Genomic DNA, 19806 nt, shown 5'->3' with positions numbered 1-19806 from the left:
GCTTTTATATTGATATAAATGTAGATCGTTAATTACAAATTGAATGATACAATTAAACTAGGCCAGCCAATTATGCAAAATAGCTTTAGGCCAGCTAACTAAATTTCAGGAAAATGAATGCTCTAATTTCTTTGGAACTTTTGGAATCTGACGTTCTTTCTAAATTCTAGGTAAAGTAATCTAATAGTATCCCATCCATGTATCCTTCATTTGAAGTTCAAACACTATGATACATCAACAATATTCAAGAAAAATAAGGGAGTTCGAAATCAAAATCGACTTTATCTTATTTATTTCGTATAGCTTAATCATTCGAGCAAAGAGAAGTAGACACACTGTTGTCTAATTGCGATCTGAATGCTCAAAATTGCGAGCCATCCTGTTTATAAATTGTGCATGACTTTAATATATAAGTGTCATTTATATTGAAAAATATTCATGTCAATCCTTATTATATATCACATACCTTTACCCTTATTTATAAGATCCTTTTGAAAAAATTGTCCGTCCCTTTTATAAGGCTATCTTGAATTTGGCTCTTGTATTAATTTTTTATTGACCCAAAAAGTCTTTACTAATCTACAATTTTTTATTTTTTATAGTAAAAAAAGAATAAATACTAAATTACTTAAAATTATTGTCTCTCTTGTGATGACTAAAGAAGATGACTAACGCACTTAAATTAATTAAGTGAAAAGTAATTAACGGAAGAAAAGAGTGAGATGATTGGTAAAAGATTATATACTAAAGAAAATAATCCTAATACCACACATTTTTTTATATTTACTTAGCAATTTTTTTAATATACAGTGAAACAAGTTATTTTTCCATTTTTGTTCTTCCTTTAAATCATTTTCAATTTTTCCTCAACGTATTTTCTGAACAAAACTAATTAATTAAACTATTTCAAACTCTCTAGTTTCTCCCATCCAAAGTCCACGAATTAAATTTAAAACATCATATTTTCCCAAAAATTAAAAAATCTCAAATTCTTTCCTCTTTTAAAATCTACTCTAATAATTGCTGTGGCAGGAAAGATTTCAGATGTACGGTCTTTACATGCATACATGTTATAATGCATTATTTATCTTTTATTCGATGTTATTTCTTTTAGGAATTTTTTACACTTATATAGGTATATTTGGATTAGAAATAGAAAGAGAGTGGAAAGAAAAGGTGACAATTAAGTAGTTATGTAAAATAAAAAAGAAAAGGAAAAGATGGAGAAATATGTAAAATAGGTATAAAAAAAAATTCAAATGGGATGTGGAAAAATCAGAATTGTTTCCTTTATTAGCTTGTTGTTACTTGTAAGTTAAATCAATCTATCTTTTCCATGATACTCGTTAGAATGTCCTTGCTTTTAATGCCATGCCCATGCAACAACCTATTAACGTGCGTCCAAAGTACAAAGAAGAATCACCTTTTTTTTTCTTCCCTTATCAATGCAAATTATTATTCCTTACTGAGTTAGGTTCTTCCACTTTTTACATTTTACTTTTTATTTGTTTATTAACTTAGGCATGCTTTTTCTAAAGTCTCGGTGAATCGTGACTCGAGATCTGGCCACATATAGGCTTTGGAAAGTTTTGAAAAAGAAATCTCTCAATGCAACCAAAATATAAAGAGAAAGCACAATTAGAAATCATTGTTTTATGCTTTCATAACTTTACAGCTCAGTTCCAAGTGCCTAAGAAGAATCCTTGTGTAGACATTTATTTGTAAAATTCATTATAGATCCTACACATATTATCACTATGTCCATGTACCGTTATAGATATACTATTATTTATGCAACCGTATGTGTTGTTATGTTTGGTGTTGTTACCTTTTCCTCGGGAGAAAAAATTAGCGTTACTTTTTTTCTTACTTTAACATTTCTATAAAGATTCATCTTTGTACAAGATCAATATGCATATACGAAATCATCATATAACTATTTTTTATTGTTTACTTATTAAATTTTAAAAAGCATTTTTTTACCCAATTAAGTAGCCTTTAGATTCGTCGATCGACACAAATATTATCAAAGGGGAAGTGTTATACTTTTATAAGTATATATCAAGTAATTAAATTTTACATATAAAGTTGGAAGGGATAGATCATATAAATGAATGAAGTTCGTATTTCTTTCTGATTAGGAAGGAGGATAAATTATATAATTAATGGGAAAATCTAATTAGTGCTTTAAATTAAGTTTAAATTAACTTTAAAGAATTAAATTATTGTTAGCTGGGACAAAGTAATTGTAGAAGGAAATATGTCTTATGTAGTTATGTTGTAGCTTGTGAGAAAAAAATATGATTAAAATTAAAGAATGAGATACTTCACACTCAATAACAATATAACAATAAAATTACGTTTAAAAGGATGCGAAATAAATAAATAAAATATAAATACTAATTTTTCTCTAAAAATATTTTTTTAATATTTTCCTTTTAAAATAATTATAATAATAAAATATATTTAATATTCTTTAACTAGTATCTTAAGAATTACTAGTACTTTGGTTTATTTTATTTCTTCCGAATGATTCTGCCAATGACGAGGCTCGGATGATAATTAGGCAGATTTGTTCTCATTCTAAGCGGATTCAATTTGTTTGGTCTCATTTTTATATTTATTTAATTAAAAATTTAATATAATAACTATTACTAACTAATATCTTATGGTTTATTTAATATTGTCTGGAATCAAAGTAGAAACAAAGGAGGAGAAGGAGGTATTTTGACAAAACAAATATTTTTTAAAGGAATATCAATACCATATTGGAAAAAAAAAATTATTTAATTGGAGTAAGTAGTAAGTGTTGACATAAATTAAATCTCCATCATTTTCACTTCACTCTTTGCAAATGGTGGAATGACCTCGCTCCTTCACTTAGCACTATCTAATGTGCCATTCTCGTGAAATTCTTCATTGTACTATACTTGACGCCTTGCAAGGACAAGGTGTTAAGTGAAAGCCTTATACTAGAATAATACGACACATGAGTACATGACACATCAAGCAATTATTTGTCCAATAATACTAATATAATGTTAATGAAAAAATATTTTATAAATTCATTCACAAAATAATAAATTTATCCACTCATGTTTTAAATTAACAACCTAAACGAGTAAACATTTGAAACTATAAAAAAATAATTTATAAGAAACACATTAAAATCTAAAAGTTTAAAAATGTTATTCTATTAAAGTTAATTGTATTATTTTAAATTTAAAGTATTTAAGAAATTTAGTACTCGAATGTAAAATTTTAAAAAATAATTTAAAATAAAAAATATTTTTATATATAAAAGATATACATTTTTTATCATTAAGTATATTTTTTAAAAAAATATTCATAGAACCTACACGAAGAGCATAAGAATTCAACCACCCCAATAATTACATCTGTTGCTATCTCAAGTTGTTAAAAATTAAAATTGCGTTAAAGATTCATTTAAATTGTATATTAATGGTTTTTCAAATTCAAATAATACGTATATTAAAAATTAAACAAAATTTATATAAACACACAAATAATAATTTAAATAATTTTTATAATATGCATAATTAACTTAAACATGTTTCAAACAACGAGTTAATAAATATTATAGAAATATGTATAGTAAATCTAAAAATTTAAATTTAAAATCATAAAAATACCATTTAATTATTTTAAAACATAAATTTATTTATTTATTTATTTTACAACTAATTTATACAAATATATTTTAAATTAATATATAACTTATAAATTCATATTATTATGTGTTAATAATTTGATAATCTGAGAAGCTTTTACCATTATGCAACTCGGGACAGTCAAGTGAAGAAGTATATTAGTATAGCAACTTGACAAAAAAATGTTTGTTCGGTAAATTATATTCAAAAAAATGTTTGTTTCGCTCAAAATAAGTGTCTCACATGGGAGAGATGCTAGAGTAGTTCCATGAACGACAAACAAAACGTCATGGTTTCCATTGCAAGCAGGTACTATATTCCTTCAAAAAAAAAAAAATTATCTATTAACACAATGTATTATGTTGTTACTTGTTTAATATTAATTCTAATAATTTAATTTCAATGATAAGAAAGCTATATCAATCAATAAAAGTTAATTCAATGTGAAACTATTAATTAGTAAATGTAATTTTTTTCTTTACTTAATGATTAAAATAATGAGAAAGTTATAATTTAGTTCAAATTATAACTCCACCATTACTTTCAATGCAACACGTTTTTTCTTCTCATTTTATACATTAAAACACATAATTTTATATTGTAATTCGTATAAAATAGTTTTATAATTTTAAATCAAACATACCCCTTGTCACACTCTCTGATATGTAATGTGATTTACGTGGTATGGAATTCAACCCCTGCCATAATCACTGTCTCTTAGGCCTACCACGGGAGCTTTATCTGTTTCCTTGTTCCTGAATGTTTCATCAACTTGCAAACTTCATGTGCAATTATCCATGTGCCTAGGTGAGAATTACTCATGAATTCCAACTCTGCCTAAATTGGATGAGAACAAACCAATTGATTGATTAGACTAGTGTTTGTCTTTATAAAGAAAGGAACGAAACACTTATTCAAATCATGCTTAACTCACATTATTTATTATTTCCACCAAAAATTTACTTAATTAATTTATGACGCTGTACATGTCGTTACCTGCACGCAGTTGGCCAACCCTTCTGAACTTCTGTGCTGATAATTTTGGACTTATTTGATCCACTAAAACTCTTAACACAGAAACAAATATTGTTAATGCTTGGAAGTACTGCTTCTATGCTTCACAATTTTGGACTCATTTGCTCCATTAATACTCTTTAACATAAAAAGAAATATTCATATAATGCTTAGAACTTTTCTCACTGGGGAAGGTCCTTGAGTGACATGTTTGTTGAAACAAATGACGTAATAATAAAGGGAGCAATTTGTCTTTTGCTATCAAAGACGCCTTGTCATCATATAAGGCTTTTAATTTTTAATTTATGTAAAAAAGCACTTAACTTATAACATCAAAAGAATTAACACGTAATTTATGAGTGAACATTGAATCATTCGACAAACATGTCATATTCATATGTCAATAAGATAATTGATTTATTTATTCTAATAATGCTCTTGGTTTACCTTATATATGATTATGACAAAAAAGTAAGGCTCAAGGAAATAAATGCAACTAACAATCTTCAATTTGCTGTCTTGTATATGTCAATTTCTTTTTTATTTTTTAGTTACCTCCTTACATTTTCTTTTAAAAGTATTTTTTTATATCTTCAAATATTAAATGTAAACTCTTCTTTCGGTGAAAATTTGATCTATAATTTATCACATTATGAAAAATTAGTCCCTTTCACTAAACTCGTCATCCACTAATTTGCATATGGCAGTTATTATCCAATAATTAGTCTTCCAACAATTTAAATTTATATTTTTTATTAAAAAACTTTAGAAACTAAATCACGGGAGATAAAAAGCATATTAAAAAAATATTTGTGGAAATAATAAAAAATAAATAAATTTTAACATCTTACCCCAATGTATTAATAGATTGACATTAGATTAACTTTTATCGGTACTTTCTTAATTAATGGAAATTAAGTTGTTATTGTATATATATACTACAAATTAGATATGTATATTTTGGTATAAAAAATTGGAAATTACTATTAAATCATTAAATACAAGTATAATATATTGTATTATTATTTAGGCTCAAAATATCTATATTAATAATCTAATTTTTATTCAACCACTTTTATTTAAATGGTGACAATTTCAATGCTTAGTATTTTTTGCAGCTTAATAAATTTATTTTTCATAGTGTTAGTATTTTTTTTTTTTACATTATATGGTATTTCTAGATTTAAGTGAGATTATGTGTGTGTGTGTGTACGAACTTTAATCTAACGAGACAAGAGCAGGTCTGGATATTTTAAACAAATATTGAATTACCTGAATGTGAAATTGCAGACTTCTTTTTTTGTGAATGACATTTTGTTAAATTATTAATTGAGCCGGTTTGTAGTTCTTCTTAAGGCTTAGTCCCCTCTAATCCTATGGATGATAGAGAGAAAAGAAAATAAAAGAAGGAAAGAAATTTTGAAATTTAAATTGAAAATAAAGTAAAGTAAAAGAAAAGAAAATTATATTTTTTTGTTTCTTGAGGTTAATTTTTTCTGATTTTTATTTTTATTTTTTCTTCAATCAAATAAAGAAAATGATATTGTTATGCATTTTTTTCTTTTACTTTCACTTCCAAATGGATCCTAATACTGTGTTTGAATGGGATATTTAAAAAAGACAATTCATTTTTTTTAGTGATACACTTCGGACAATGTTGACCTTAATTAGAATGAAGCCCATTCACTTCGACTGCCACAACTGGACCATAGAAACCTACCATCCAATAAAAAAACACTCCTGGACCAAATCAATAAAACTTAAAAGATGTTTGCTCTTGCTTTTTTGTATCATTATTTTTTGAATGTCAAAATGATCGTAAATATAATTTACACATATAATCAGAGATAAATGTATGTAATTGTGAAACGAGTTATCTTATTCAGACAAAATTTAATTTATTCATTATACATCAATACATTATGTTATATCATTCAATTTATTTATCTCGATTTTTTTTTTGTTGTGGGAATGATTTATCTCGTGTTTGTGCTAAGAATGATGGAGCAGTAGCAAGTTGACCCAAGATCATCATTATAAGTTAAAATCCTCAATGCTTTGTTTAACACCAGTGGACACTCCATCACAAAGTGTTCGTTTGTTGTAAGGTTAAGTAGAATTGATTTAAAATTATTGAATGTAATTAAGATGTGTTCAAATCAACTTGTACTGTTGTACATATGTACCAAAATCAACTTGTACAAAGTATATGAGAAATTGATTCTTGATGCACAGGCCCAAGGTCAGCATGTCCAATGTCGCCCATAATATGAGAAAATTATGGGCTTCATCTTCCTTAGCAAGGTGGTGGACGATGTCTCTGCGTGAGGAGTTGCTATTTACACTGGTTTACCCTTTATACATACACCCCCCTTTCTTTCTTTCACCTTCATCACACCCTTGACCCTCCTCTCTCATTTCTCTCTCTCTTTACTTCTCTTCAAAGCCATCTCAGACCATCTTAATTATTTTTTCATAGATCATACAGTAATTAGCTTCTGTAACGTAAAAATTACACGATAAAAACTAATTTTTGTAATTTTTTTGTTCACAATCTAGGAAAACGCAGGAGATATGAATATGATAGGAAAGAAGTGTATTTTGGGAATATTAAAAAAAAAAGTGATACCGTAAAGAACGAAAATGGAAGTTTGAACAGCATGGGCCATCGTTGTGCTATGCCTAGATAACCAAGGAGGCAACATATTCACTAAGCCCTAAATTAAAAAGAATCATAATTACAGAGAAGAGAAAGGGAAGAAACTCTAAAAATGGAGATGCGGGGTATCGATCCCCGTACCTCTCGCATGCTAAGCGAGCGCTCTACCATCTGAGCTACATCCCCTATTAATGTTATAAGTCTTACAATTTTAATTTATCCTAATTACTATTAAACTCTAGAAATAATTGTATTTTGTTAATTTTGTTCTTTTTATAAGAAATTTCTCTGATATAAAAGAAAAAGCCGAAAGTAACTAGTACATTTTCCAGTTTATTTATATTTAAGGATTGGAATTTCAAATATCAAGGTTGTCCATTTTTCTTTTCGATAGCAAGGTTGTCCATTACTCTCTTACCCGTACACACGTTGATAGTCGATAAACAATTAAACAAGATTGGGGTTTTCACTTTTCAATTGTTTGGACGACTTGAAAGTTGTACGAAGCTTGCAAAAGAAAAATTCAGGTATCCTAGTTTTTATTGTGACAACCAACCATTGAAGCTGTGCTAAATAAGCAATTGATAGTACTTTTTAGCTTTTGTAGGGGATTAAAACATTTAAAAGAAACATAAGAAAAAAAAAACTTAAGAATATCATTTTCTAAAAAAATTCATTGTTTATTTTTTCTCTCTCTATAAAAACACTTAAAAGAAGTTGATAACGCTCAAGGCATTTCAAAAGTTAAGAAAAACTATATTTTTTTTTTGTACACAGGTATTAATAAATTAAGATATCTCTTCTTTTTTTTTAGATTGAAATCATGTATATCCTCTAATTCACATTATATTTTAAAGATTGATGTATGAATTGAGTTATTTTAATTTGATACTTTCATACGTTGATGAGTGACACTGGAAGTGAATTTAAAATAATTTAATCCTATTAAAATTTTCATTCATTGGTTCAAAACTCAGATTTAACCAAGGCAGGAGTGGAGGCCAGGGAGACATGGTAGAATAGAGTAGTAGGCGGTCCACAACTACTGCGACATAAATATATATTGACTTTTTTCACTGAAACAGAGACAAATCATAGACTTTCCGCTAAGTAGAATACGTACACAACCATTTCTCCTAAAAAAAACATACACAATCATTAATAGTAGTGTATAGTATTATCTCATGAAATTACACACAACTCTTTTATTTTTTTCTATTGTCACATTAACTTTTCAAATTATTTTTAAAAAATATTACACTGACATAAAAAGCTTAATGTAAACATTTAAAAAAAGAAGAAAAAGTTTGTACAATTTTACAAAAAGTCAATATAATTTACTTTATAAAATTTTATTAAAAAAATATTTATTACAGTATATTTTATATTTTAACATAATAAATATTTTATTTTTTTAAAATCTTAATAATTATGTTTTATTAATGTGATTTTTTTTACTGCAATGTGAAAATTTTATATTATCAATTGATAAAAAACATCATCATTAAATACATTTTTAAATAATTATTCCAAAAGTCAATAAATTTATCTTATGATATTTTCTTAATTTCAAATTAACTGATGTTTGATATTAATTGATATTTTTAGTTTTGGTTGAAATATTAAAATATTTATTCTAATTTTATTTTCAATTAATACTATTGTGTTGAAACTTGAAAAACTTGATCATACTAATTTATTAAAATTAAGTAACAGTGTAAGAAAACTTTAGTAAAATTGTCTACTAATAAGTATTATTGTTTTGAAATCCTTATATTTTAATTTACGTAAAAAAACTTAAACATCCGTTACTTTAAAATAAAAAGAGTAATAGATTAATTTATTAAAAAATAAAGTTGATTGCAATCATTAAATTTTCAAAATAAATTAAATAATATTGGTATAATAAAATAATTTAGGAAAAAGAAAGTGAGTGACAGATCAACTAAAAGAAAATTACTAACAACGTGAATGAAAAATAAGAAGAGAATAAAAAATGCATTTAAGAATACACTTCCCGAATCTGACACAAATAATTAATAAAGAAGCAGAGTAAAAGGGTGAAGTGGAACCTCTGTAATCAGCAGTACCACCAACACCAATGGTTGATGCTGGTAGTGGTAGAGAGTTTTTCAGATCATAGACAACAAAACACAAAACACCGTAGAAGAGAATCTAAACGGTTTAACCTTGTTCTTTTTAAAATATTTCCCTCCATTCAACACAACAACACATGGATACCATTGCCAATTCAGTTTCGAAGCTACTCACATTGTTTCTCACGGTCTTGTTTGTGGGTTCTGAGCTGACACACTGTAATGTCACCTACGACAGAAAGTCTCTTCTCATCAATGGCCAGAGGAGAATCCTCATCTCTGGCTCCATTCACTATCCCAGAAGCACCCCTGAGGTTTGTGCTTCACTTTCTTCACTCTTTATCAGTTTCAACCTTAAAATGAGCTTCAACCTTTGTGTTGTCTTGTTTGCTTCAGATGTGGGAGGATCTAATTTGGAAGGCCAAACACGGAGGACTTGATGTCATAGACACTTATGTCTTCTGGGATGTCCATGAACCTTCTCCTGGCAATGTACTACTCTGGATCTTCCTTTCTTTCCATCAATCAACCTCACTTTAAAAAAAAAAATATCAACCTCACTTTTGGTTCTTTGTGATTTTTCTGAAATATGCTGGCTTGCAGTACGATTTTGAAGGAAGGTATGATCTAGTACGGTTCATTAAGACGGTGCAGAAGGTGGGGCTTTATGCCAATCTTCGGATTGGACCTTATGTATGCGCTGAGTGGAACTTTGGGTACATGTTGCTTCCATAATCCATATTTCTCTCTCTCTCTCTCTCTCTCTCTGAGTGTGTGTGTTAATATGTTGTGATTCTCAATCGCATTCTTTAATGGTGTACTGTAGAGGAATTCCTGTATGGTTGAAGTATGTTCCTGGCGTAAGCTTCAGAACGGATAATGAGCCTTTCAAGGTTGGACTTACAATTCCATTGACATGGTTTCTCTTTATTGTCTCAAGTCTTGGATAATCTATCTGACATTGGCGGTTTTTCGTTCTTAGGCGGCAATGCAAGGTTTCACGCAGAAAATTGTCCAGATGATGAAGAGTGAGAAGTTGTTTCAATCTCAGGGTGGTCCAATCATTCTCTCTCAGGTATGCAATTCCTTTCATTGTATGGCATAATTGAAGAAATACTCAAAAACCAAGGTCACACCAATGAATCACTACTTGAAGAGAAAGTCTTGAACTTTATTTGTTTTTCCTCTACCTCTCTCTGTGTTTTATAGATTGAGAATGAGTACGGGCCAGAGAGTAGGGGAGCTGCTGGCCGTGCATATGTAAACTGGGCTGCAAGTATGGCTGTTGGATTGGGTACAGGAGTGCCATGGGTGATGTGCAAGGAAAATGATGCCCCAGATCCTGTGGTGAGTCCTATCATTCTCTTGCTTGTCTTCATTATATTTTTATTGAGGGTTGAATATGATCTATCCGATTCTCCATTACAGATAAATTCATGTAATGGTTTTTACTGTGATGATTTCTCTCCAAATAAACCATACAAGCCTAGCATGTGGACCGAGACTTGGAGTGGCTGGTAAGCCATATAGTCTATTACATTTGAAGTTGTTTCTGTAACTTTTCTAATTTTTCTTTTACCCATTTTTGTTCTTCTCATCTCTTTTCTCTATTCCCAATGGTCACAAGGTTTACAGAATTTGGCGGCCCAATTCACCAGCGACCAGTTGAGGATCTATCCTTTGCAGTTGCTCGTTTCATACAAAAGGGTGGCTCATATGTGAATTATTACATGGTTGGTCATTTTCTATGATTTGTTTCCAAATTTCACAAAAAAAAAAAAAAAGTCAATTACTGGGATAAGGCTCGGTTCTGCTTCTTCTTGTCATGAAACACGTGTTGCCTTACTTTTAAAATCTGAATTTCACCTATGTGCTTTAATGAAAAATGCTAGTACCATGGAGGAACTAACTTTGGACGATCAGCTGGAGGCCCATTCATAACTACAAGCTATGACTATGATGCTCCAATTGATGAATATGGTAAGAAAACCATGCTTACAATGAGCAGATTCTTTGGTTATTTTGTTTGCTCCACGATTCACTGCCATATTTAGATACTGTTTTTAGGATGACAACCTAGCCTATGAAATATTGTATCATAATTCCTCAATAAAAGTATAGACATATGATCTTCAAGTCAAATTGACTGTTGTACTATTTTGGTATTTCCTTCTCTTATATAGAACATATAATATGCACAAATTGGCATTGGATAATGTTTCCATCAGATGTTGCCTTAAAGATAGCTTAATATTATCTATTGTTTAGGTTTGATCAGGCAACCAAAATATAGTCATTTGAAGGAGCTTCATAAAGCTATCAAGCGATGTGAACATGCTTTGGTGTCTTTGGATCCCACAGTTTTGTCATTAGGAACACTACTGCAGGCATGTTGTCTCTGATATGAAGCAATTACTCTCTTTTTTGTGCTTCCTTATGATAAATTAATCTTTGTGGTAACTATTAATCTTGTCTCTTAATGCGCATTTTCCAGGCTCATGTATTCTCTTCAGGAACTGGAACATGTGCAGCTTTTCTAGCAAACTATAATGCACAGTCAGCTGCTACAGTGACATTCAATAACAGGCACTATGATTTACCTCCTTGGTCCATAAGCATCCTTCCTGATTGCAAAATTGATGTATTTAATACTGCAAAAGTAAGAATTCTACACAAGACCTTTTAAAGCTAAGCAATGTGATGGAAACATTTGTTGCCCATTGGTATTTATTTCTTGTCAGCCTTACCCTTGCATCAAGTAACTGACTGGATTGTTATTTCTTTCATGAAGGTGAGAGTTCAACCTTCACAGGTGAAAATGCTTCCTGTCAAACCAAAGTTGTTCTCCTGGGAGAGCTATGATGAAGATCTATCTTCTCTGGCCGAAAGTTCAAGGATTACAGCTCCTGGACTCTTAGAACAGCTGAACGTTACTAGAGATACCAGTGACTATCTATGGTACATAACCAGGTAAGCTGCTTGATTTAAAAGTAAAGGTTATCGCCTTGATTTTCAAATAGCTATCAAATGAATTGAATTTGGAGTCGTTTGCATAGATGACAAAATAAATTCTACAATGCCTATTGTGACAGTATCAGATTCAACCAGATGAAATTTGCTTGTTTTATTTTTCAAGAAGTTCCTGAACATTTTTGGCATATTTCAGATTTAAATTCTTCATCGGATAGATTCTGATATCCTACCTTGTCAGTTCTCAGCATTTAATCATACTGTTTTCTGGTTGGCATGATGCAGCGTTGACATAAGTTCATCAGAATCCTTTCTTCGAGGCGGACAAAAACCCAGCATTAATGTGCAGTCTGCAGGACATGCTGTTCATGTGTTTGTTAATGGGCAATTTTCAGGTTTGCAGAATTGCTGTTAAACATGTAGTTTCTTTTGTTTCCAACTTTGCATGTTTATTAATTCCGAGTTAAAACGAAGATGAATGAATTCGTTTACAGGGTCGGCTTTCGGGACAAGGGAGCAGAGAAGTTGCACATATAATGGACCTGTTGACCTACGCGCTGGAGCAAATAAAATTGCTCTTCTCAGCGTGACTGTTGGATTACAGGTTAGTATTTAGTACCTTGCTTGTAACTCCAACTTGGACTGGACTATTATATTTCTATTTACCAGTTAGTATTTAGTACCTTTGCTTGATCATTATGTTGCTAGCCATTGATTTATTTTCCCTTTTTTCACTGGAAGAATGTTGGTCGGCATTATGAAACATGGGAGGCAGGGATCACTGGTCCAGTTTTGCTCCATGGTCTTGACCAAGGACAGAAAGATTTGACGTGGAACAAGTGGTCATATAAGGTCTGATGTACATCATTTTATTAATCTAACATATGTATTCATACAAGTTTCAATTAATGAGACCAGAAAAAAAATGTTTTCTAATTACAACATGATCTCCAATAGGTTGGCCTAAGAGGAGAGGCTATGAATTTGGTATCTCCCAATGGAGTCTCGTCTGTTGACTGGGTCCAAGAGTCACAAGCTACTCAAAGCCGGTCACAATTAAAATGGTACAAGGTGAGAGAACAGTCACTTGCTTGTATAGTTAAATAATAAGATATGTCTATGCTTTCATCCACGGTTGGTTTTCAGGTGAAAAAGTACTTTTGAAGCAAAAGTAATTTTACCTAAGGATCAAGATCTTTACTTTTGCTTTCGTTTTATTTTTATCCCGTTGGATTTATATTGGAACACGCGCATAACATTTCTAACTTCAATCTAAACATGCACTAATTATTCAATTTGGAACCTCCAGGCATATTTTGATGCACCCGGGGGAAAGGAACCACTGGCTTTGGACCTTGAAAGCATGGGTAAGGGTCAAGTATGGATAAACGGGCAGAGCATAGGGAGATATTGGATGGCTTATGCAAAGGGTGACTGTAATTCTTGCACTTATTCTGGGACCTTTCGGCCTGTAAAGTGCCAACTTGGCTGTGGACAACCCACTCAACGATGGTACTGCTTTTCTGTAAAGGATATAACTAAGATCTTACTTTATTATTATGTCTTTAGGAAAATGATACTACTATTTAGAACCGTTGAACTTGTGTAGTCTGATCTGACAGATAAATATCACGTGCAGAGAGTGAAAGAATAGTGTGGGGAGGGGTGTACATGGCTTTATTTACCTTTGGTTGTGTCAGTATCATTGCACTCTGATATGAGTAATGATAATGTCACCACCTTTTTTGTAGTGTGCCAGATCCAATGCTACTATATGTTTTTTTTTTTTTGTTTTTTTAATGTAAGAGGCCAATGATGAGAGAATAGAGATATTTACCCGTTTTGTGTTTCGAATTTTGCAGGTATCACGTTCCAAGGTCCTGGCTGAAGCCAACAAAGAACTTGATAGTAGTGTTTGAAGAATTAGGTGGAAATCCTTGGAAAATATCTTTGGTAAAGAGAGTGGCACATACTCCGGCAGTTCATGGGCAGTGACCCAGTTCAGAGAACCAAAGAACCTGAATAAGAATCTATGTCTACTGTGAATTTTGTGGCTTTCGTTGGAACGAAGGTAGCTTCGAAACAATAAAGTTATCTACTTCGCAATATGAAGTGTTTCTGTTAGTTCTATGGTTCCTACTCCTAGCACCTCTTTTTCTTATAGAAATGGACCACCGTGATTGGTACAAAAGATGTACCTAGATGATTTTATATTCTTTTCGACACGTCAACCAATCTACTTGGAGAGTACTTGTGAATGAAGTGATTGTAAGGCCCCCAATTCATAGGATCATGGATCCCCCTCCCCCCTTGTGCAATATAAAAAAAAAATCTTTGGATGATAACTGCACCAAATATTTTCATGTAATATATAATAATCATCGTACTGCACTCCTGTCGCTTAGCCCCATCGCTTGTGTCGAACTGCCTTTTTTTTTTTTTTAAAGAAACTACCTACCTTTTAAACTATAAAAATAAATTATGCCGTCGTGCTGCCAAGCATCGATTAGAGGTTTTTGATGCTTTCATTTCTGATATATGCTTTACCTTGATGATATCGGATATCGTTCATGACCATATTTTAAGCACTACCATGTATATCATCAAACGAATAGGCGAATTTGTTGATATCATTATTAAATACTTCCGGTACATTCCAATAATCATTTGTTCCAACTATTTTGATCGGTTTCTAAATGCCATCGCCCCAACTTATTAATGTCCAACTCCGTATGACTACTGATTCTTTTCACCAGATGCCACTGTTTTGTTTATAGAAGGGGCGAGGAACGAGGAGTTTTTTTTTTTTCCATTCATAAAATTCTCGTGTTTAGCCAGTTTTGTAGCTTTTAAACTTGTAATTATCTCTAAACTTAAAGCTATCTTATCCAGAAGTTTTACGAAACACATCCAATGTCACGGCAATGATAAACATAAGGCACTGACTAATCTTTTTGGCTAGTTTCATCAGCAGAAATGTTTCAAGTACGATAGCACAACAATTTCATTTATACACATAACCCGTCCATGTTTTACAAACTCCAAATCCATTCTGAAATCATTCAAACAGACTCAATAATAGTTATAAAAGCAAACCGACTCGAAGACAATAGTCAATTATTCTCAACATATTCATATGGCACTTCAGGCAGCATCAATTGCAGCAAGTTTGACTATTATGTCTTGCAGCTCCTCTTTCCTGGCACCCACAAGCTTCTTCACCAGCTTGCCTTCTTTCAAGAATAGGAAGGTTGGCATAGCCTCAACTTCCCACTCCCTGGAAACAGTCTGAAGAAACCAAAGTAATTGCAAGGCTCTTAGTTAAGGAAATAGTCCTCATAGCGCTTTAGGATCTAGGATAAAAAGATAAGATAATGTTATGTGGTAGTTTCAGATATACTCACCGCCAATTCATCCACATCCACCTTGAGGAAGGTGACATTCGGCAACTTTTTAGCCATATCCGCAAGAATTGGGGCAATGAAACGGCATGGGCCGCACCAAGAAGCAGTAAAATCCACCACAATCTATTAATGTAATTTTATTTCAGTATTTATTAAATGTTTAAAATCGGTGGAAGAAAATATTTAGAGGAATCACAAATCATGCTAACAATGACACAATCTTCAACATCAGACATTTCTTATCTTCCCCCTATTTCCCCTCCCTCCTCCCTATTTCCTCTCCATTTCATTCCAAACAAAACAGACCCTTAATCACAAAAAGAGGAAGCTAAAAACTTCAACAACAAAGTTATAACTTCAGGGGATCAACATCCTCTGCAGTTACTTTATAACAGCAAGCACCCAGTCTTAGAAAATATTTCATTTCTGTATTGAAGTGAAACATGACGGGTTTCTTAAAGGCAGCTCGTGCAGTTCAAATTTGAACTGCAGGCAGTTCAATTCATTGAAGATATCAACACAGTATCACTAAGAATTGAAAATTCAGGTAACTTCAGGTTAGATCACTATAAAAAACACTGGCTATAAAAAGGTTACAATTAGTTACAATAGCTAATAAGCAGCAAAATGTTATCATATTCCAACACACGTTAATAATCCAAACAAAGGAGGCAACAGGGCAAGAATAAAATGCGTATGGGTAATGGGACTAGCAGAGAGGGTAATTTGCAGAGAAGGGACGGGGCACAAGGGATGCATACAACTACACAAAGATAACTAACCAACCAACAGTGTTTTTACATGAAAAGATAATCCAGGGATATCTTTTCCATGAAGAAACATAGTCACCATACCATTATAGACAAAGCCCTACTCTCTCATCTAGAAAATCTGAAAGCGATGCAGCACCACCCAGAATTCCAACGGAGAATAATAAGATGCAATTCAACACTTGTCCACTATTTTTTAAAAAGCAATAACGTATTTTCTGTACCACGTCTAACTTTAAGTTCATCCATCAATGGGTAAAAGCATATGATTCTGTGTCGATTATTTTGAAATTTTCCGCATCATAGCATAGCATTAGCATCGCACACAACCACACCGTCCAGATACAAAATTAACAAATATATATGCCACAAAAGAATCTAGAGTTGACATTGATAGAACAAAATCGCTCATTGAGGCAACAAACGATAAAAGAATTTCCAAATGTGGAAACCCTAGTGCGCCTATACTAATGCAAATCAAGACGGTAAAAGGCAAAACGAAATGCAAGAGCAAGTTAAGGGGGTAATGACCAATTTCTTGGACTCTTGTCCCTTCTTGAGATGTTCCTCCCACTCCTCCACGCTGTGGACACCAATCACTTGTCCCTCTTCGGCCATTCTTCTCTTCTCTTACTTTCCTTTCCCTTCCTTGGATTCGAATCTCTTTTCGCTTTGAACTGCACGCCAAAGAGAATGCCCCCCTGCGCGTATATATATAGTACGTGGTGTTGTGGACTGTTACTAAAATGCGCCTCACGTGTCCACATTGACGCACTGCACTAACCAAAATTGAGGTTTGTAAACATAATGCATGACGCCAGATTTTCATTCCCAAGATTGGGCCAAAGTATTACGTTAGGCCCAAGAGAATGGTACCGGGCCTGATCTCCGTTGATCCAGAATTCAGACGTGGATTATCCAGAACCACGAACCAACAAAAGTTTCTTCTGTCCTCTCCTTAATCCTTATTATTATCTCATCCACATAAGCCCTGCTTGTGCTTTAAACCACCAGATTTAACAAAATCTAACTCCTATCTACGTCTCTTTGATATTTTACGCACATTTCATTTCACAGCCACAGCCACTGTGAAGTTCGTAAGAGATTTATGACGGAATATAATAAAAGTAATAACAGAAAATAATAATAGCTCGGAGCCAGGTCCAAATCCAATAGTAACCACACACCAAAACTTCGTCTCTCCGATTCACTACTTGTATTCTTCCTTCTCTTTTATTCTATTCTAAATTTCGCATTGGACATGGCTTTCACACAGCTTATCCCTTCACCTTCTTCTTCCTCCTTAAACCCTATCACACTCTCCCTAAACCCTAAATCCCCAACCTCTCCGCCGCAGCAGCATTTCAATCTCGATATTCTCCGGCACCGGCGCCGGAGGCCTAATTCCACTCTTCGGTGCTCCGCCTCCTCGTTCTCGGAGAAGCACCACACGAACTCCTCGAACTCCGACGACGTGGTGGAGCTCCCCCTGTTCCCTCTCCCTCTGGTCCTCTTCCCTGGCGCCATCCTCCCCTTGCAGATCTTCGAGTTCCGCTACCGCATCATGATGCACACGCTCCTCCACACCGACCTACGCTTCGGCATCATCTACACCGACGCCGTCTCTGGAACCGCCGAGGTCGGCTGCGTCGGCGAAGTCATCAAGCACGAGCGCCTCGTCGACGACCGGTTCTTCCTCATCTGCAAGGGGCAAGAGCGGTTCCGCGTGAATGGTGTTGTCCGCACCAAACCCTACCTCGTCGCGCAGGTGACGTGGCTCGAGGACCGCCCTTCTCCCTCCACCGACCTCGATCTCGACGGTCTCGCCACCGAAGTGGAGACCTATATGAAAGACGTTATCCGGTTATCGAACCGGTTGGGAGGGAAACCGGAGAAGGAGGTTGGGGATTTGAGACGAAACCTCTTTCCCACGCCGTTTTCGTTTTTCGTTGGGAGCACCTTTGAGGGCGCGCCTAGGGAGCAACAAGCGCTGCTTGAATTGGAGGACACTGCGGCCAGATTGAAGAGGGAGAAGGAAACGTTGAAGAACACGCTTAATTACCTCACTGCTGCTTCTGCTGTTAAAGACGTTTTTCCCTCTTCTTCCAATTCTTCTTGATTGGGGCTTATACTTTACCTAAGGTATTGTTGCTTTTAAGTGTAACCTCGTCTCAATATATTCAGAAAATAGATGTAAATTATTTTTGTGCCTAAACGCTAGTTGTTTTTTTTTTTTTTTTCATTTGTGATACATTTTATATACTGTGCTACTTGATAAATAAAAAATCCGACACATACAATTTTGCGGATATAATGCAAATAGTGGTGTGGCTAATAGGATTCTATTTTTTATTTTTAACCTTAATCACTTGCTGAAAACTTTTCATTTGTTTAATATTGCTGCTACCTGATTCTGACAGTTAGAAGCATATTCTGTTTTAGAATAAAAATGCACACCGCATGATTTTGATATCCTTTACCGAAGTGTTATGTTGATGAGTAATACTTGTTAATAACTAGTTCTTTAAGTGATCGGTGCATGTGAATTGTTATAGATGCTAATTAGCTTTAGCTAGGGAAAATTTATTTGGATTTGCTTTCTTGCAATTGTATGTAGGTATGTTTGAGACTATTTTTAGTTTAAGGATTGGATATAGAAATGATTTGAGTCCGTCTGAGCGATGGATTCATGTACTTTTTTAATTTTTTTTGTTGCCAAAACTAGAGCTACAACTTATTTGTTTAGGATGAGAACGAAAATATATTTTGCTTGGTTTTGCTGGCTGATTGGAGCAAGTGTTTTAACTATGGGATGAATTAACACTGAGACCATCAGATAATATACCAAACTGGCTCTGTGGCTCTCTGTTTTGTTCTGGATTAGTTGCTGGTTGTATTTTTCACCTGATTTTATTGGTCTCCTATATCTGATTTCTACTGAACATTGTATATACGGGTTTAGATGGTTTCTATTGTTTTGGTGACAACTCAGGAGACATGTTTCTGTGAAAGCTAGTATCAAGCTCAAGCAACATAAACAGTTGATAGTTTCTGTAATTCTGTAAATATTGACAACATGAAAAGGGCACAGGAAACGTTCTTCTTACTTTTTTTCTATTGGCATGTTTAATTTAGGTTTTGCAAATTATAGTTTGATCTAATGGAAAAGACTTTTTATATGGTTTGAGAGATAAAATCATATTCTAACAAAATCTAACTATA

At 32.9% G+C, this 19806-nt stretch overlaps 3 protein-coding genes and 1 non-coding gene across 4 annotated transcripts; 2 read left to right on the top strand and 2 right to left on the bottom strand.

Annotated features, from left to right (window-relative positions):
* Nucleotides 1-7457: 7457 nt before the first annotated feature.
* Nucleotides 7458-7530, bottom strand: TRNAA-AGC (transfer RNA alanine (anticodon AGC)). Its single transcript has one exon. It is a non-coding gene; the product is annotated as a tRNA-Ala (tRNA).
* Nucleotides 7531-9369: 1839 nt separating this feature from the next.
* Nucleotides 9370-14801, top strand: LOC100795144 (beta-galactosidase 5). The gene is made up of 18 exons (XM_003523662.5): nt 9370-9754; nt 9837-9932; nt 10044-10156; nt 10267-10333; nt 10423-10515; nt 10650-10787; nt 10869-10957; nt 11068-11173; nt 11333-11420; nt 11709-11827; nt 11935-12099; nt 12232-12410; nt 12696-12805; nt 12905-13014; nt 13152-13262; nt 13368-13481; nt 13720-13922; nt 14273-14801. The coding sequence occupies exons 1-18, from the start codon at nt 9578-9580 to the stop codon at nt 14403-14405; spliced, it is 2211 nt and encodes a 736-aa protein (XP_003523710.1). The 5' UTR covers nt 9370-9577; the 3' UTR covers nt 14406-14801.
* A 560-nt stretch (nt 14802-15361) lies between these two features.
* LOC100500609 (thioredoxin H-type 1) lies at nt 15362-17343 on the bottom strand. Its single transcript, NM_001349814.1, has 3 exons — nt 17116-17343; nt 15815-15937; nt 15362-15698 (listed from the first exon to the last, which is right to left on the bottom strand). Exons 1-3 carry the CDS (start codon nt 17200-17202, stop codon nt 15555-15557), a joined length of 354 nt encoding a protein of 117 aa, NP_001336743.1. The 5' UTR covers nt 17203-17343; the 3' UTR covers nt 15362-15554.
* A 502-nt stretch (nt 17344-17845) lies between these two features.
* LOC100807718 (lon protease 2) lies at nt 17846-19690 on the top strand. Its single transcript, XM_003523681.5, has one exon. The coding sequence runs from the start codon at nt 17846-17848 to the stop codon at nt 18701-18703; it is 858 nt and encodes a 285-aa protein (XP_003523729.1). The 3' UTR covers nt 18704-19690.
* Nucleotides 19691-19806: the final 116 nt, after the last annotated feature.

The sequence above is a fragment of the Glycine max genome, chromosome 4, assembly GCF_000004515.6.
Source record: "Glycine max cultivar Williams 82 chromosome 4, Glycine_max_v4.0, whole genome shotgun sequence".
In the NCBI taxonomy this organism is placed as follows: Eukaryota; Viridiplantae; Streptophyta; class Magnoliopsida; order Fabales; family Fabaceae; genus Glycine; species Glycine max.
The sequence above is the reverse complement of the archived record's forward strand: the minus strand, read 5'-3'. Positions and strand labels throughout refer to the sequence as shown.

What these genes read in the sequence shown, in the direction of transcription:
- LOC100807718 (XM_003523681.5), top strand. Translation starts at nt 17,846, where the DNA reads ATGGCTTTCACACAGCTTATCCCTTCACCTTCTTCTTCCTCCTTAAAC.
- LOC100795144 (XM_003523662.5), top strand. Translation starts at nt 9,578, where the DNA reads ATGGATACCATTGCCAATTCAGTTTCGAAGCTACTCACATTGTTTCTC. An exon ending in ACCGAGACTTGGAGTGGCTG is followed by an intron (nt 10,958 to 11,067) that starts GTAAGCCATATA and finishes AATGGTCACAAG; the next exon opens with GTTTACAGAATTTGGCGGCC. An exon ending in GGAACAAGTGGTCATATAAG is followed by an intron (nt 13,263 to 13,367) that starts GTCTGATGTACA and finishes GATCTCCAATAG; the next exon opens with GTTGGCCTAAGAGGAGAGGC.
- LOC100500609 (NM_001349814.1), bottom strand. Translation starts at nt 17,202, where the DNA reads ATGGCCGAAGAGGGACAAGTGATTGGTGTCCACAGCGTGGAGGAGTGG. An exon ending in GACAAGAGTCCAAGAAATTG is followed by an intron (nt 15,938 to 17,115) that starts GTCATTACCCCC and finishes TTACATTAATAG; the next exon opens with ATTGTGGTGGATTTTACTGC. An exon ending in TGGATGTGGATGAATTGGCG is followed by an intron (nt 15,699 to 15,814) that starts GTGAGTATATCT and finishes TGGTTTCTTCAG; the next exon opens with ACTGTTTCCAGGGAGTGGGA.